The sequence below is a fragment of the Hypanus sabinus genome, chromosome 21 (assembly GCF_030144855.1).
Source record: "Hypanus sabinus isolate sHypSab1 chromosome 21, sHypSab1.hap1, whole genome shotgun sequence".
NCBI lineage: Eukaryota > Metazoa > Chordata > Chondrichthyes > Myliobatiformes > Dasyatidae > Hypanus > Hypanus sabinus.
This window is the reverse complement of record NC_082726.1, coordinates 36054713-36070510: the sequence shown is the minus strand read 5'-3', so window position 1 is coordinate 36070510 and position 15798 is coordinate 36054713. Positions and strand designations below refer to the sequence as shown.

At 43.0% G+C, this 15798-nt stretch overlaps 1 protein-coding gene across 1 annotated transcript in view; it reads right to left on the bottom strand.

Annotated features, from left to right (window-relative positions):
* Positions 1-858: 858 nt before the first annotated feature.
* The window catches only part of timm23a (translocase of inner mitochondrial membrane 23 homolog a (yeast)), a 54443-nt gene continuing 39503 nt past the window's right edge, over positions 859-15798 (bottom strand). The window contains exons 5-7 of the mRNA XM_059946327.1: positions 7431-7489; positions 5292-5402; positions 859-2329 (exon numbers count right to left, since the gene is read on the bottom strand). Of these exons, the coding sequence (XP_059802310.1) occupies positions 2214-2329; positions 5292-5402; positions 7431-7489 (286 nt within the window). The 3' untranslated portion in view covers positions 859-2213. The remainder of the gene's footprint in view (positions 2330-5291; positions 5403-7430; positions 7490-15798) is intronic.

Genomic DNA, 15798 nt, shown 5'->3' with positions numbered 1-15798 from the left:
GATATTACATAATGAATGCATCCTAAGTAGAAGGCGCAAAATATGCTGGTTAGGGAATTTGAATGTCAATAGCAAGTGTTTGTTACCATGACTACAACCAGCCCAAGTCTTGATATAGTTGCTCATCCTGGTCTGCAGCAGATGGCAGATGAGGACTGAACTTGTTAGTGCTTGTTGCAAATACATTTAACCCTGACAGGTCAGTAGGACTGCTTTTCAATCCTTTAATAACTACCACAATTGAGAGGTCAATGACATCTTTTACAAAGGGCGGCTTTCATTATTGTGTCACTTCATTTGTGACATGGTATAAACCTGACTTATAAACTGAGCATCCATGAGGTATGTAAGCCATCAGTGGCAGCAACAATTGAATTTGATTGCATGGTTCTGAATATCCCTCATTTAGTCACTAGACAATTCTGGGTCAATGAAGTATATAGAAGGCCACAACCATCAGACATAGTAAAAACGAGATGCTAACCTGGCACAACTGCAAGATCTTCACATGCTCCACAATCCCACAGATACATCAGAGTTTTGCAGTATACCATGTCAATTTGAGTCACTGGGCTTCAAAACCATTTCTATTGTCTACAAGACCCTATTGTATCCACTTCCACCCCTGTTGCCGGCAGCCCATTCCACACACTCACCACTGAGTTTTTAAAACAATTACCCCTGACATCTCCTACCTACTCCCCAGCACCTTAAACCTGTGTCCCCTTGTGGCAGCCATTTCAGCCCTGAAAAAAAGCCTCTTGACTACATGATTAATGCCTCGATGTTAAATAGTTCTAGAAACTTTAAGCTCCAAGCATTTGTGTAAATATTAAAAATAAATAAGAATATTATTAACACAATAAATAGCTTTCCTTTATTTTGTTCTGTGCTTGCCATACAGTTTGTGACTAGATTCCTCCAATAGAATACATTTGTCTAAAAAAATACAATAGAACAGTTAAAAGGGTGGCAGCTTTGACCCAAGTAACTCAAGTAATAATTAAAGGAACAGTTCACAAGTTATTTTTCCAGCAGAGTCCTTGTGGACCTTTTCTTGGATTTCTCCAATATTTTACAAGTGATTAACAGATCAATGACAAGCTTCCCTCTTTGATACTCATTCTGAACAACTTTATTTTCAGGCACCTTATTTTTCTCATTCCATTTCAGGCCCCAATTTTATTTTCTTCACAACTATTGCTCGAAGATTTTTCCAAAGCATGCCCATGTACATAATTAGCAAGTATTTATATAGCTTTATCTCATGGGAAGTACATCAATATAACAAATGGTATGTGAAGTTTGCTTTGTTGGGACAAAATTGTTGAATCTGAAGTGATGGCAAATTAGACCAGAAGGTGGGGCACCTTGACATTCCCACAAAAATTTATGAGCATGAAACTTTTTTTTACCAGGCACAACATGGGGCAAAGTTGGGCTATATAATAAAGTAAGGAGTTTAGCTAATCCATTTTCAGAGTGTGCTGCACAATACAGGAAGTAAAAGAAAACCATCTAATTAGCTATCTTGCCATAAGTATTTGTCAAATCACTTGAATAAAAATCTAATTTGCTGCATGGGGAATCAGCAGAACAGTTGGTGAACAACCAGTTCAATCCACAAGGTTGTTGCTCATAGATCAGACACACTGAGTAAAGGCATGAATGTTGTGCAGAAGCTGAGATACCCATAATAAATCGGTACCTCGATAACTTGAGTTTAGACATCATTACAAAGCTGGATATTGAAAACAAATTAAGAGGAACATAATGAAATGGCCTGAAGATTCCTCAGGTGTGGAGGTTCTGATCCAATGTCTGATTGAATCACTATTCATGCTAGTGGAGTCTTCAGTTTCTGCTGATGGAAGGTTTGATTAATTAATAAATTATCCCACTGCTTGTGACCCAAGAATCATTCTACATTGATCCATTCTATTTGGGATTGCTGCCAATCTGAGAGCTGTGCTTGAGGGGAGTTTGTTATTTCTGCAGACTCTGCTCACCTCAGTGTCACAGTAAGATTAGGATCAATCAACCAAAAGAACAATACAATTCACTCACAATGTGAGTGTCTTCCATGTCAAATCTCAAAAAAGGATAAAGTGGCATTTAATATATACTTTTTAAAAGATCAAGTCATTTACTGTACTTATTTCCTATTCAGATGTCCATCTTGGCTCTTCCCACAGAATTCCCATAGTGCAGTCTCAGAGGGAATGTCGCACAGATACACCCTTTATATGGTCCCAGTTGTTATAGAGAGCATAGAGTCCAGTCAGAGTGAAGCCAATAAATCCTCCCCGTACAGCTCCACGAAGTCCAGCTGGGTAAAAATACAAGGAGAAAAGAAAGTTACATTGCATGCAAACCACAGAAGACCTAGTGTAGAGATTCCCAACTTGAGGTCCACAGACAACTTACTCAATTGTATTAATCCATGGCATTTAAAAAAGTTGGGAACCCCTGTTCTAGTATGTTTTCTCTTACAGGAGCTCTTCAGCAAAACTATAGAGAGGCAGAATTTGTGAAGAGAATTTGTGAAGAAAGGAACCTACAAACCCTAACACCAACCTTCATTCTCTGTAAGGGACAGACATTTGTCAGGAAAATTACAGCCAGTTTCTTTGCAAGTGGGCTGAATTGATGAACTAAATCTCCCTAGATACACTTTAAGATGATAAAAATTAAAATTATACTAAGTACTCTAAAGCCCCTTCAAACTCAAATGAATGAGGGCATTGCACTGTGGATGCATAGAAATAGACTAAGCAGGTTCTGTCATTTTGTTTGAATTATTACAGTTTGTTTTTCTTTTAAAAAAATTTCCTACCATATATCTTCATACAATCTGTTTCAGAGGTAAGTGAATCAGGAGAATCTTTACATTTCCCCCTCAGTTTTTGGACTTGGCAAAATTAACCATTGCTACAAATAGTTTACATTTTGGATTAGTCTTAATGCACTAAACAAGAGCTCTGCCCTCACCCTTTTAACACAAATCTAAAACAAACATAAAACTTAGGTTAATTTTATTAACCTAAATTTAGCCAATAAATTATAATAACCCAAATATTTCCAATTCCTAAGACTGCTAATAGGTATGCCCATAATTCAGTACCCCAGAGTTCTTTCACCACATCCAGCATAAACTGAGCTGAGAATGCACTGCACTTTATTCATCTTTAAAGCAGCAAGGCAAGAGGGATTCTGACATACTTAGTTACACTGTATTTCCAAGCCACAAAGGCAAAATGATTGGGAAGAGTCTCCAATACACCATTTTTACAGAATTCAATGAGATAGTAAGATAATTCTTGGGTTTGGGTCTGGGTCAGGGTCAGGGTCAACATTAAGTAGGAAGGATAGTGCCAGGCCAATGACTCTGCCCTCAGAATCTGAAGGAGGTCACAGAACGTCTGCCTACAAAGATCTGAGGAAAGGGCAGGATACAAGGTGCAGTTGTTCGCTAAACCATTTGCTTCAGTACACATTGCCAAAATGTGTTCAGTAGCAAACCACAACAATACAAAGAAAACAGGAACAAAGACGTTCACACAATTCACAAGAACACATCATTCCACAGCATTTCAAAGATAGGCAGAGAAGGCTATGGGATAGAAATTAAGACTTCAGATTTACCTTTTGTTCAATTCTTTGCATATCACTAAGTAAACTTTTTGCAGAGGGAATATATTTAAATATTACAAGTTCATATAATACTCTCAGTGAACTAAAGTGTCAAGACAGAGATTATACTGTAGAAATAAAAATCTGGTGGAAATCAGCACCTATGGTGCTGATTTCTCCAGTGAAGCTGATCATTTAACAGTGAACAGCATCACAGAACTGTACCCAAAGTCAAGCAACAATTAAAAAATACATCCCACCCAGCCTAACATACCATGAAATATTGTCCATATTAACACCAGATTTGAAGGCAACTCTCTACACTCCCTGTTCATACTCAACAAATGAACTGAACACATGGTATATCACCAGTATATGGAGCAATGCTCTGCACCACCATCACGAACTTGACTGAATGAAGGTCTCTGTGAATTGAGTTTGAAAGTTTGTATGACAGGCATTGTGGCTGTTACAGGGGCCCATTTCTTTAGGTGTAGATCTTGATAATAGAAACCTTACACTTTGCCCTCTTCAAGTAATTTAAATCCGAAATAAATGAAGGCCTAGAACCAATCAATCCTTGCAGCCTGTTAGTGTCTCCCATGAACTAGGAAGACAGAAACATCCAAGCCACCTCAGTAGCAGACAATCATCCAGTGGGCTGCAGAATGGTTTTTGCTGGAGCTGCATCTTTGAGGGCAGCTAATGTGTCTGCTGTTTTAAACCAACCTCACCACAACGTGGATTTCAAAACCAAGTTTTGCAGTTGTACAATATATCCCAGAGTTACTGCTGGCCTTTGAGTGTAACAGAGAGACTTCAGTGCCTAATGGTGTGCCCCAAGTACCAGTTCTTGGCATGAAGTTTTATTCCAAAACAGCTATGCATCTCTGAAATGCTGCCCTGTGAATTTTGGGACCCTTTTCTGAAGCGTCCCTTACTGTCATGATAGTAAACCTCTAAAATGGTAAACCACTACCAGAAACTAATCCTTTTTGAAAAGGATCTTTTTGTAAATTAATGAAATTCCTCAAAAAAAACCTAATTCATGTGAAAATTAGACCTTGATCACTCTGATTGATCCGGTGTTCGTTCTGCTTGTTTTTAGAGCAGTGCACTATAGTTAGTTACTTTCCAAAACAAAAATGAACCCTGGAAATCTCAAAACAAGTACACAAATATACACCCAGTGGCCACATTATTAGGTACACTTGCTCATTAATGCAATTATCTAATCAGCCAATCATGCGGTGACAAGTCAATACATAAAAGCAGTTCAGTTGTTCAGACTAAACATCAGAATGTAGAAGATGTGCGATCTAGGTGACTTTGTTGGTACCAGCCGGAATAGTTTGAGCATCTCAGAAACTACTGATCTGGGATTTTCATGCACAACAGTCTCTAGTTTACAGAGAATAGTGTGAAAAACAAACGGGTGACAACAGCAGAGTCCATGAACATACACTCAGTGGCCACTTTATTAGGTATGTCCTGTAACTAATAAAGTGGCCACTTAGTGTAAGTGAACAATGGACAATCCTTACGGAGGAACTGCTTCAATTCAGAAATAATTTTGAAGCAGTAGCTAACCAGACAACTCATCAGTGGGCAAGCAGAATTCTAGATTAATGAAAGCTTAAATCCCATTTGTCATTTACCTGTAGATTTGTATAGCAAGCCAGTTAAGGTCCCCGCTGCCACTGTATTCAGGTCATCCTCTGCACCTCGAACCTTTTCAATCACAACACCAAATGTGCTGTATAAGAGAGCTGCATAAATAAATCAGGGTAAGTGATGTGGTCATACAGTGATGTATAGACATAGGCGCTCATGAGGCCTGGAGAAATACAGACATCAATTAACTAACAGGCAATACAAACATGAAGCAGTACAAAGCTAAAGTACCTATGCAAAATGACCTGGGGCTAAATAACAATTCAGAGACTTGATCATGGAATATTCCTTCTCCAGTATGGAATTGCTTTACATCAATTGTCAGTCTGAGAATTCAAATTTAAAATGAGATTATATCTGAAAAGTGGCAGCTTTCATCCTTACAACTAATTAACACAGCCAAAGTTCAACGACAACCCTTAGGAAAACTACCCCTGGCATTCTACTAATCTGCCATGTATGCATTTTCCAGACATACACACAACATAGAACATTACAGTATAGTTCATGCCCTTGGGGCCACGATGTTGAGCCAAACTTTGAACCTACTCCAAGATCAATCTAATCCTTTCCTTCTACATTGCCCTCCATTTTCTGTCATCCATATACCTATTGAAGAGTATCTTAAATGCCCCATTACCACCACCCTGGCAGCGTGTCCCACACACTCAACTCTCTAAAAAAAAACATACCCTTACATTCCCCCAAGCTTTCCTCTAATAACCATAAAATTATGCCTCCTCATATTAGCCATTTCCACCCTGGGGTGGGGAGAGAAGAAAAACACTGGCTATCCACTTAATCAGTGACTCTGTATTTTGTGGACAACCATCAAATCATCTCATCCTCCTTAACTCAAAGGAGAAAAGCTCCAGCTCACTCAACTTCTCCTCATAAGCCACGTTCTCTAATCTACACAGCATCCTGGTAAATCTCCTCTTCACCATGTCCAAGGCTTCTGTATCCTTCCTACGAGGCGATCAGAACGGAACACAATATTGTGTGTGGCCCAACCAGGGTTTTATAGAGCTGTGACATTACCTCAAGGCTCTTGGACTCATCCTCCTGACTAATGAAGGCCAACACACCATATGCCTTCTGAACAACTTTATCAATGTACACGGCAACTTTGAAGATCTATGGATGTGGATCCCAAGATCCCTCTGGTCCTTCACATTACTAAGAATCCTGCCACTAAAACTTGTATTCTGCTTTAAATTCCATCTTCCAAAAAGTAAATTACCTCACGCTTTTCCAGGTTGAACCCCATCTGCCACTTCTCTGCCCAGCTGTGTGTTCTGTCAATGTCCCGTCGTAACCTTTGATAACCTTCTACATTATCCACAACTCCACCATCCTTCATGACATCTACAACCTTACCAGCCCGCCCTTTCATTTCCTCATCCATGTCATTTATCAAAATCACAATGAGCAGGAGTTCCAAAAAGGATCCCTCCTGAACACCGCTGGTCACGGAATTCAGGCAAAATACACTCCATCTACAACCACCCTCTACCTTCTATGGGCAAACCAATTCTAAATCCACAAGATTCCCTGGATCCCATGCTTCCAGACTTTCTGAATAAGCCTAACATGGGGAATCTATTAACTGCTTTACTAAAATCGATATACACCACATCCACTATCCTACCTTCATCAATGTGCTTTGCCACATCCTCAAAGAATTCAATCAGGTTCATGACCTGACCCACACAAAGTCATGATGATTAACCCTAATCAGACTATGCTTCTCCAAATGTTTGTAAATCCTGTCTCTAAGAGTCTCTCCAAAAATTTGCCCAGCACTAAAATAAGACTCACTGGTTTTTACTGGAGTAAGGTTATCCCTACCTCCTTTCTTGAATAAAGAAATAACACTTGCCACCCCCAATCATCTGATTCTACTACTGTGGCCAGTGTTGGCAATTTCTTCCCTCATTTCCTGTAGTAACATGGGTACATCCTGTCTGACCCCATAAAGCAAGAAACAATGTAGAAAAAACCTGTAGTAGAAGTTATGTAAAATTTTAGTTAAATTAGTTCTGTGGGAAAAGAATAAGTATTTTTCTTCAAAATAGTCTCACAATATCTGAAATATATGTTCATAAATGTAAAACACTTACCCAAGGAGCCCAACGTGTTGGCCCACAAAGCTCCTTGCCGTGTGACCATATTCAGGATTCTGCAAAATAAAACAAGCATTAGAGTACAAAATTATAATGTATTGAAGCATGGCAAGACTTTCCATAACCTTTTGGAAGTTGGAGAACAAGGGGTCAGGATTGGCACTGTGGCCAAATGGTTTCTAAATCCCTTGGAAAGCTGCAAACTGACAGAATGGAATTTTCCTACAAAAGTTGGCAGAAGGATTTAATTAACTTCTAGAGGGCTGAAGAGACCAAGAACCTACTAAAGGAGCAGAGGGAATGCGGAGGTAGTTGAGCTGGGGAAAAGTGGTGTTGAAGCCTATGGGAAAGGTTTGTCAATGATTATTTGAAATACAGTGAATGCTGGATAATTGGGACAGCTGCCTATTTGGGTAAATTCTCAGAACAAACTCAAATCAAGAAAATAGCCAAGATACCCTTCATTTATTTGGGACAAAATGGCACTTAACTGGGACAGGAGACTGTTGTGGCTGTTAAGATACAACACTGTGCTTCGAGCGAACAGTTTTTAAAACAGCAACACACACAAAATGCTGGAGGAACTCAGCAGGTCAGGCAACATCTATGGAAAAGAGTAAACAGTTGATGTTTTGGGTCAAGACCCTTCATCAGAAAAAGTTTTTAAAATAATGTCAGTTGCACGTGCTTGTGTTCAAAAAGTGTCAATTGTTGTCACTGACAATTGGCAGGAAATAAGCAGCAAGACAATTCAGAACTCTTTTGCTCACTGTGGTTTCAAGCATTCAGGCTTGGAGATACCAGAAATGGCCAGGAGTGAAAATGGAACAATGTTACTACTTCAACAAGTTAAGAACCAGAAAGAACTTGAAGATATCGACAATCATCTTGAATGTTTTAATGAAAATGAAGATTTGGAGGAAGCAATTGAGAAAACCTTTGTATGAAGGCAATCCATTATCTGCACTAGTAGTCTGTGTTGATTTTGTTCATTTGCACTCAAAAGAAAGTGATGTGGGTAAATGCTTCCATTGATAAGTATTAGAAACTAATACACAGTTTTATAGTACTGTAGTGTTTTAATCTGTTCTGTAATTCTTTTAAAAAAATATTTTCATGAAACTTTGGCTAACTGGGGCAGGAGCTTAATTGAGCCAAAATGAACTGGGTTAGCCAAACTACTCTTTGCACAAATTAACTTGGGAAACAAAAGTTTATTAGTGAAATACTGCAATGCAACTGTTGAAACTGCTTTCATTACGAATAAGCAAAGGATTATACCACAGGGTTCCATGAAGTGATTTCAAGTGTCCTACAGGCATTCTGCTAGACCACTGAACCATTGATTAATTCTGATGGTTGAATAAAATGAGCTTTAAATGGTAAATTTAAATTAAGGATCCATTAAAAAGGGGATAACAACTATTCCAAAAAGAAAGAATATGGAAAGAATTAAGACAGAAATATTTCAAGCAAGGGTATCAAGGTCACTGAAACAATGAGTTTTAAGAGCAACTAAGTAAGAAAAAAAATGAATAGCAAGAAGCTCAGTTTCAGTCTAATTATGCAGGAATAATAGTATTATTTCTAAAATTTGCTATGTGCCAAGGTACAATTAACTGCTGTGTTACTGAAACAATTTCATCTGCATTTCTACATGCTATTTGGTATTTAAACACTGACCACTCAAATTAATTCTGAATCCCAGTATTTCCCAGGCAAGAGTAATGGAAGAACAAATAATTTCCATTTCTAAAATATTCTTCATGCCAAAAGATCCCAAAGCAGTTCACAACCATTGTATTTCTCTTTACGGGTAATCATCATTGTAATATAGAAATCAGAGACAAAATAGCACTATCTTTTTAAAAAATCAGCCATGACCGTCCATGATTAAATTAGCCAATGAGAATAGCTTCCCTTCAGCACTGCAACAGGCATCAACTTACAATTTCTGCCCAAATCTCAGCAGAGCGACTGCTTATATTTACAAAAATTATAAATGGTGAAATATTTTATACATTATATTTTATAAGTTAATAAAAAATAACAACTATTTGACAGCAATATGCTTGAGATGGAAGGAAAATACTATTTCCCCTTTTCTCAACAAAATGAAAGAGCTGCTCATTGACTTTAGTGAGAAGGGTCAAGTGCACACCTGTCTGTATCAATGGTGATGAGGTGAAGGTAGCTGAGAGCTTCAAGTTCCTCAGTGTAGATGTCACCAACAATTTGCCCTGGTCCGGTCATGTCGACGTCAAGTCAAGAAAGTACATGAATGCCCCTACTACCTCAGAAGACCAAGGAAATGTAGCATGTGCTGATGACTCTTTCCAATTTTTAATAGATGATACCACGGAAGGCATCATATCCAGATGTATTATAGCTTGTTATGACAGTTGCTCTGCTCAAGATTGCAAAAAAAATTACAGAATTATGAACATAGTCTAGACCATCACACATACCAGCCTTCCATTTTTGACTCTGTCTACACTTCCCACTGCTTCAGGCAATAATAGAATGATGGACCCTTTCCACCCCAATCACTGTCTTGTATCTTCTTTCCCATCATGCAGAATATATACAAAGGCTTGACAGCATATACCACCAGATTCAACATACAGGTGTCCCCCGTTTTTCGAACATTAGCTTTACCACAACTCACTGTTACAGAAGACCTACATTAATACCGGTTTTTGATAACCAAAGAGGATTTTCACTTTTACGAAAAAAAGATGCCCGCTTTATATGTGTGTTTACCCCGAGTAAGACTACAATGACCGTGAAACCTTGAGCGGGCGGTTGTTTGCACATGCGTGCACATGCTGATTTTTTTTCCTCCAAATCGATTTTGGCTCACTGTCTTCCTGATTTTGATAAGTGAAACTGCACCGTACACACAATATTTCTACTTTATATAGAGTGTATATTTATAATATCATTCCTGCTTTTACTATATGTTAGTGTTATTTTAGGTTTTATGTGTTATTTGGTTATTTTTTTGGGTCTCGGAACGCTCAAAAATTTTTCCCATATAAATTAATGTTAATTGCTTCTTCACTTTACGACATTTCGGTTTACAAATGGTTTCATAGGAACACTCTAACTTTGGATTGGGAGGGAAACCTGTACTGGAAAGGTGGATGACAATGGATAAACGGATCATTTGGTTTAAAAAATTATTCATTGTTTCATCATTTTGACTGATTAAATAGACTCGGTACACAAACTACACAGCTGCTCAAACACTCTCTGACCCAAGCAAAATAAAGTAACCTCAAACTATGGTGGTGTGCATTTGTTTTTGGAATTGCAGGATCAACTTCAGAAAACATTATTTCCAAATACTTAATATTCAACAATGAGTAAAACTAGTAAACAGAAGAGATATTTAAAATGAAAATGTAAGTGTAGGAAAAAAAATGGGCAATATTGCCATAGTCAGCATTTTGAAAAATGGTATTCATACCACTTTTGAATCAATTCACCAAACCTGTGGGTTAAACATGTTTGTTAATGCAGTGACATGGGAATTGGATGCTTTAACTTTGAATATTAAATGCTCACCAGTGTAGTTCCAATATGTTTATATTTCCAGAATTTTAATGAATTAGGAGGAAATTCATTTAGGAGCAAGAAAAGGGACAAACAAGAAACTTCCCTGCAATAATGCAGCATTTCTGCAAGTGAAATATAATTCAAATAAAAAAAGATTAGTTATCACCTTAGGTTTAGAGAACCAGACTGATAACATGTACTCACTGAAACAGCTGTCCAACCAGTGATAACACATGATGCAAAGTTAAGTGACCTTAGGAAAATTAAATATTAAAACTCTGGGAATTCATGTCATTGTGGTGGTCAACATTTGCTAAATATGCTAAGGCACTGCTATTCCAAGTATTCAAAGACAACAATGTGGTGTGAATCCATCAAAAATCAGCAGCTTCCATTTCACCAAACTTTTCTTCATATGAGTTCTACTGAAGGGCAGTACAGATAGGACAGATGAAAAGAGTAAAACAAAGCAGCAAACTGAAAAGGGCTAATTTTGACCTTAATGTGCATTTGTGTAGTTCTTTCCCAGTGGGAGTTGTTATGAAGGGTAGGTATCATGGATCAATGATTAATAAAACAATATCACATAATGTTTATAGAAGCTTGCTGTCCACGAATTATTTACTATACATACAACAGTGCTACACTTCATGGTTATAAATTGTATTCGTACACTCCAAGGCTGTGAAAAGCATTGACAAAGAGAGCTGATGTTTTTACCAAAAGAGATTTATAATTAAAATTTTTAAATCGATATGTGCCCACCACTCTCTTCTACAATTTAAAGTGGTTCATAGGGCCCATATGACCAAGGATAAGTGGTCTTGTAGCGGTGTGTTACACGCAGCGCTGAAATAACGACACAGTAGATGAACTGCAGTTAACAAAACAGATTTTATTCGAACTTCGCGGCCTCGCTTTAAAGCCTTCCTGATCCCGCCCTCCCCGGGCGCGGATGCTGTAGGTGGCACGTATTCACAGTCCTGTCCCCCGCGCGGGCTTTTCCCCTCGCTGGTGAAGCAGACTTGGTGCCCTTTTGGGACTGGCCTTTATGCTGGCGCGCTGGTATTTGTGAGCCGGTTCGAGTGCGCTAGGAAGTGGGTCGCCACATAACCCCACCCACCCCCCCAGAACCGGCAATACACCCCCCCCCCCCCCAATGTCCACAGTCTGGGCCGGACCCTGTTTGGGAGGTCTGCCTCTGCATCGTGGTGCCGGAAACCTGACCGGTTGTGCCACGTCCACATGGGCCAGTTTGAGTCGGTCCACTGTGAAAACCTCCTCTCTCCCCCCAACGTCCAGCATGAATGTGGACCCATTGTTCCTGATCACCGTAAACAGCCCCTCATAGGGCCGCTATAGCGGTGCCTGATGTCCGTCCCTTCGTACAAACACAAACTTACAGTTCTGCAGGTCTTTGGGTACGCAGGTGGGTTCTGCCCATGCTGTGAAGTGGGTATGGGGGCCAGGTTGTCGAGCCTCTCGCGTAGTCTGCCCAGGACTGCTGCAGGTTCTTCCTTGTGCCCCCTTGGGGCTGGTATGAACTCCCCTGGGACGACCAGGGGTGCACCGTACACCAACTCGGCCAACGAGGTGTGCAGATCGTCTTTGGGCGCCGTGCGGATTCCAAGCAGGATCCAGGGAAGCTCGTCCACCCAGTTAGGTCCTCTCAGGTGGGCCATGAGAGCCGACTTTAGGTGACGGTGGAAACACTCCACCAGCCCGTTCGACTGTGGGTGGTGGGCAGTTGTGTGGTGCAGCTGTGTCCCCAAAAGGCTGGAGGTGAACTGGGCGCCTCTGTCGGAGGTAATGTGGGCCGGTACACCAAAGCGAGATACCCAGGTGGCGATCAGTGCCCGGACGCAAGATTCGGAGGTGGTGTCTGTGAGCGGGATCGCCTCTGGCCATCTTGTGAACTGGTCCACAATAGTGAGGAGGTGGAACGCTCCGTGCGACACTGGCAGGGAGCCCACAATATCCACATGAATGTGGTTGAAACGGCGGTGGGTGGGGTGGAACTGCTGCGGCAAAGCTTTGGTGTGGCGCTGCACCTTGGCTGTTTGGCAGTGCATGAACGTTTTGGCCCAGTCTCTGACTTGCTTGCGGAGTCTGTGCCAAACGAACCTGTTGGAGACCATCTGGACAGTTGTCCTGATGGAGGGGTGCACTAAGTTATGAATGTAGCTGAGAACACGCTGCCGCCAGGTGGCCGGGAAGACGGGACGAGGTTGGCCAGTGGTGACATCACAGAGCAGGGTCATCTCACCTGGGCCTATGGGGAGGTCCTGGAGCTGCAAACCGGAGACTGCAGTTCTGTAACTAGGGATCTCCTCGTCTGCCTGCTGCGCCTCCGCCAGCGCCTCAAAGTTTACCCCTTGGGAAAGGGCATGAATGGTAGGGCGAGAGAGTGCGTCTGCCACGACATTGTCCTTTCCCGAGATGTGCCGGATGTCCGTCGTGTATTCAGAGATGTAGGACAGATGGCGCTGCTGGCGGGACGACCAGGGATCAGACACCTTTGTGAACGCAAAGGTAAGCGGTTTGTGGTCCGTGAACGCGGTGAAGGGCCTACCTTCTAAGAAGTAATGAAATGCCGAATTGCCAGGTATAGCGCCAACAGTTCCCGGTCGAAAGCACTGTATTTGAGCTCGGGTGGTCACAGGTGTTTGCTGAAAAACGCCAGGGGTTGCCAGCGATCCTCGATGAGTTGCTCCAGCACCCCACCGACTGCCGTGTTAGATACGTCCACTGTGAGGGCGGTAGGGACTTCCATTCTGAGGTGCACTAGCATCGAGGCATTTGCCAAGGTTTCTTTCGTTTTAATGAAAGTGGCAGCGGACTCCTCGTCCCAGGTAATGTCCTTGCCCGGACCCAACATCAGGACGAACAGGGGGCGCATGATTCGGGCAGCTGAGGGGAGGAAGCGGTGGTAGAAATTTACCATACCCACGAATTCCTGAAGGCCTTTGACTGTGGTGGGTCAGGGGAAATGGCAGACTGCGTCTACCTTAGCGGGCAGAGGGGCTGCCCCGTCTTTAGTAATCCTGTGGCCCAGGAAGTCGATGGTGTCGAGCCCAAACTGGCATTTGGCCGGGTTGGTTGTCAGGCCGTATTCACTCAGTCAGCCGTAGAGTTGACGGAGATGGGACAGATGCTCCTGACGACTGCTGATGGCTATGAGGATGTCATCCAAATAGATGAAAGCGAAGTCTAGGTCGCGTCCCACCACGTCCATTAACCGCTGAAACGTCTGTGCAGCATTCTTCAGGCCGAACGGCATGCGGAGGAACTCGAAAAGGCCGAAATGAGCGATGAGTGCCGTTTTGGGGACATCATCTGGATGCATCGGGATTTGATGGTATCTCCAGACAAGGTCTACCTTGGAGAAGATCCTTGCGCCGTGCAGGTTTGCTGCAAAGTCTTGAATGTGTGGCACAGGGTAGTGGTCCGGTGTTGTAGCCACGTTCAGCCTGCGGTAGTCGCCGCATGGTCTCCAGCCCCGATGCTTTGGGCACCATGTGCAGGGGGGAGGCCCATGGACTGTCAGACCGCCATATGATCCCCAGTTCCTCCATCCTCTTGAACTCCTCCTTTGCCAGTCGGAGCTTGTCCGGGGGAAGCCTTCGAGCACGGGCATGGAGGGGTGGTCCCTGTGTTGGGATGTGGTGCTGTACGCTGTGTCTGGGCACGGCTACCTTGAACTGCGGTGCCAGAACCTATGGGAAATCCGCCAGGACTCTGGTGAAGTCGTTGTCGGACAGCGTGATGGAGTCTAGGTGTGGGGCTGGCCACTGGGCTTCACCCAGGGAGAACATTTGAAAGGTCTCGGCATGGACCAGTCTCTGCCTCGGCAGGTCGACCAGTAGGCTGTGAGACCGCAAAAATTCCGCGCCCAGGAGCGGTTGGGTTACGGCGGCCAGTGTGAAGTCCCACGTGAACTGGCTGGAGCCGAACTGCAGCCGCACCATACGGGTGCCGTAACTTGTCGGAGGTAAGACACTGATCTCGGCTCTGGTGTCGACCAAAAGACGGCGTCCCGACCGCCTGTCCCACACATACAGGAGGCTATCCCGATGGCCAGCCGCTGTAGCCATCAGCGGTGGCTGGCCTTGGCGTTTCCCGGGAACTTGCAGGGTGGGCTACAGCGGCGGGCTTCTGCGCCCCACCACTGGTGGTAGAAGCACCATTGTTCGTTGGTCTCCTCACCCCTGCCTCTGGGGTTAGTGGGCTCTGCTGCCGGGCCTGGTCTGGTCTGCTGCTGGGAGCGTGGCCTGGTGATCTGTGCGACGGACACCCCACTCTCCTTCTTGGCTTTCCACAGCAAATCTGCCCAGGCTGCCACCTTCCGGGGGTCGCTGAAATCCGCGTCGGACAGCAGCAGGCAGATGTCCTTGGTTAGCTGCTCCAGGAATGCCTGCTCAAACATGAGGCAGAGCTTGTGTCCTCCGGCCAGGGACAGCATCTCATTCATCAAAGCCGATGGCAGTCTGTCTCCCAAACCATCCAGATGCAGTAGGCGGGCAGCTTGCTCGCGCCGTGAGAGTCCGGAAGTCCTTATGAGCAAGGCTCTGAATTCCATGTATCTGCCGTCCGCTGGGGGAGACTGTATTTAAACTCCTCAACCTGGACCGCTGCCGCTGTGTCCTGGTCAAGGGAGCTCACAACGTAACAGTAACGTGTGTCCTCCGAGGTTATCTGCCGAACGTGGAATTGGGCTTCTGCTTGCTGGAACCATAGGTGAGGTCGCAGCGTCCAGAAGCTTAGCAGTTTCAACGAAAATGCATGAACAGGTGCGGCATGCTAC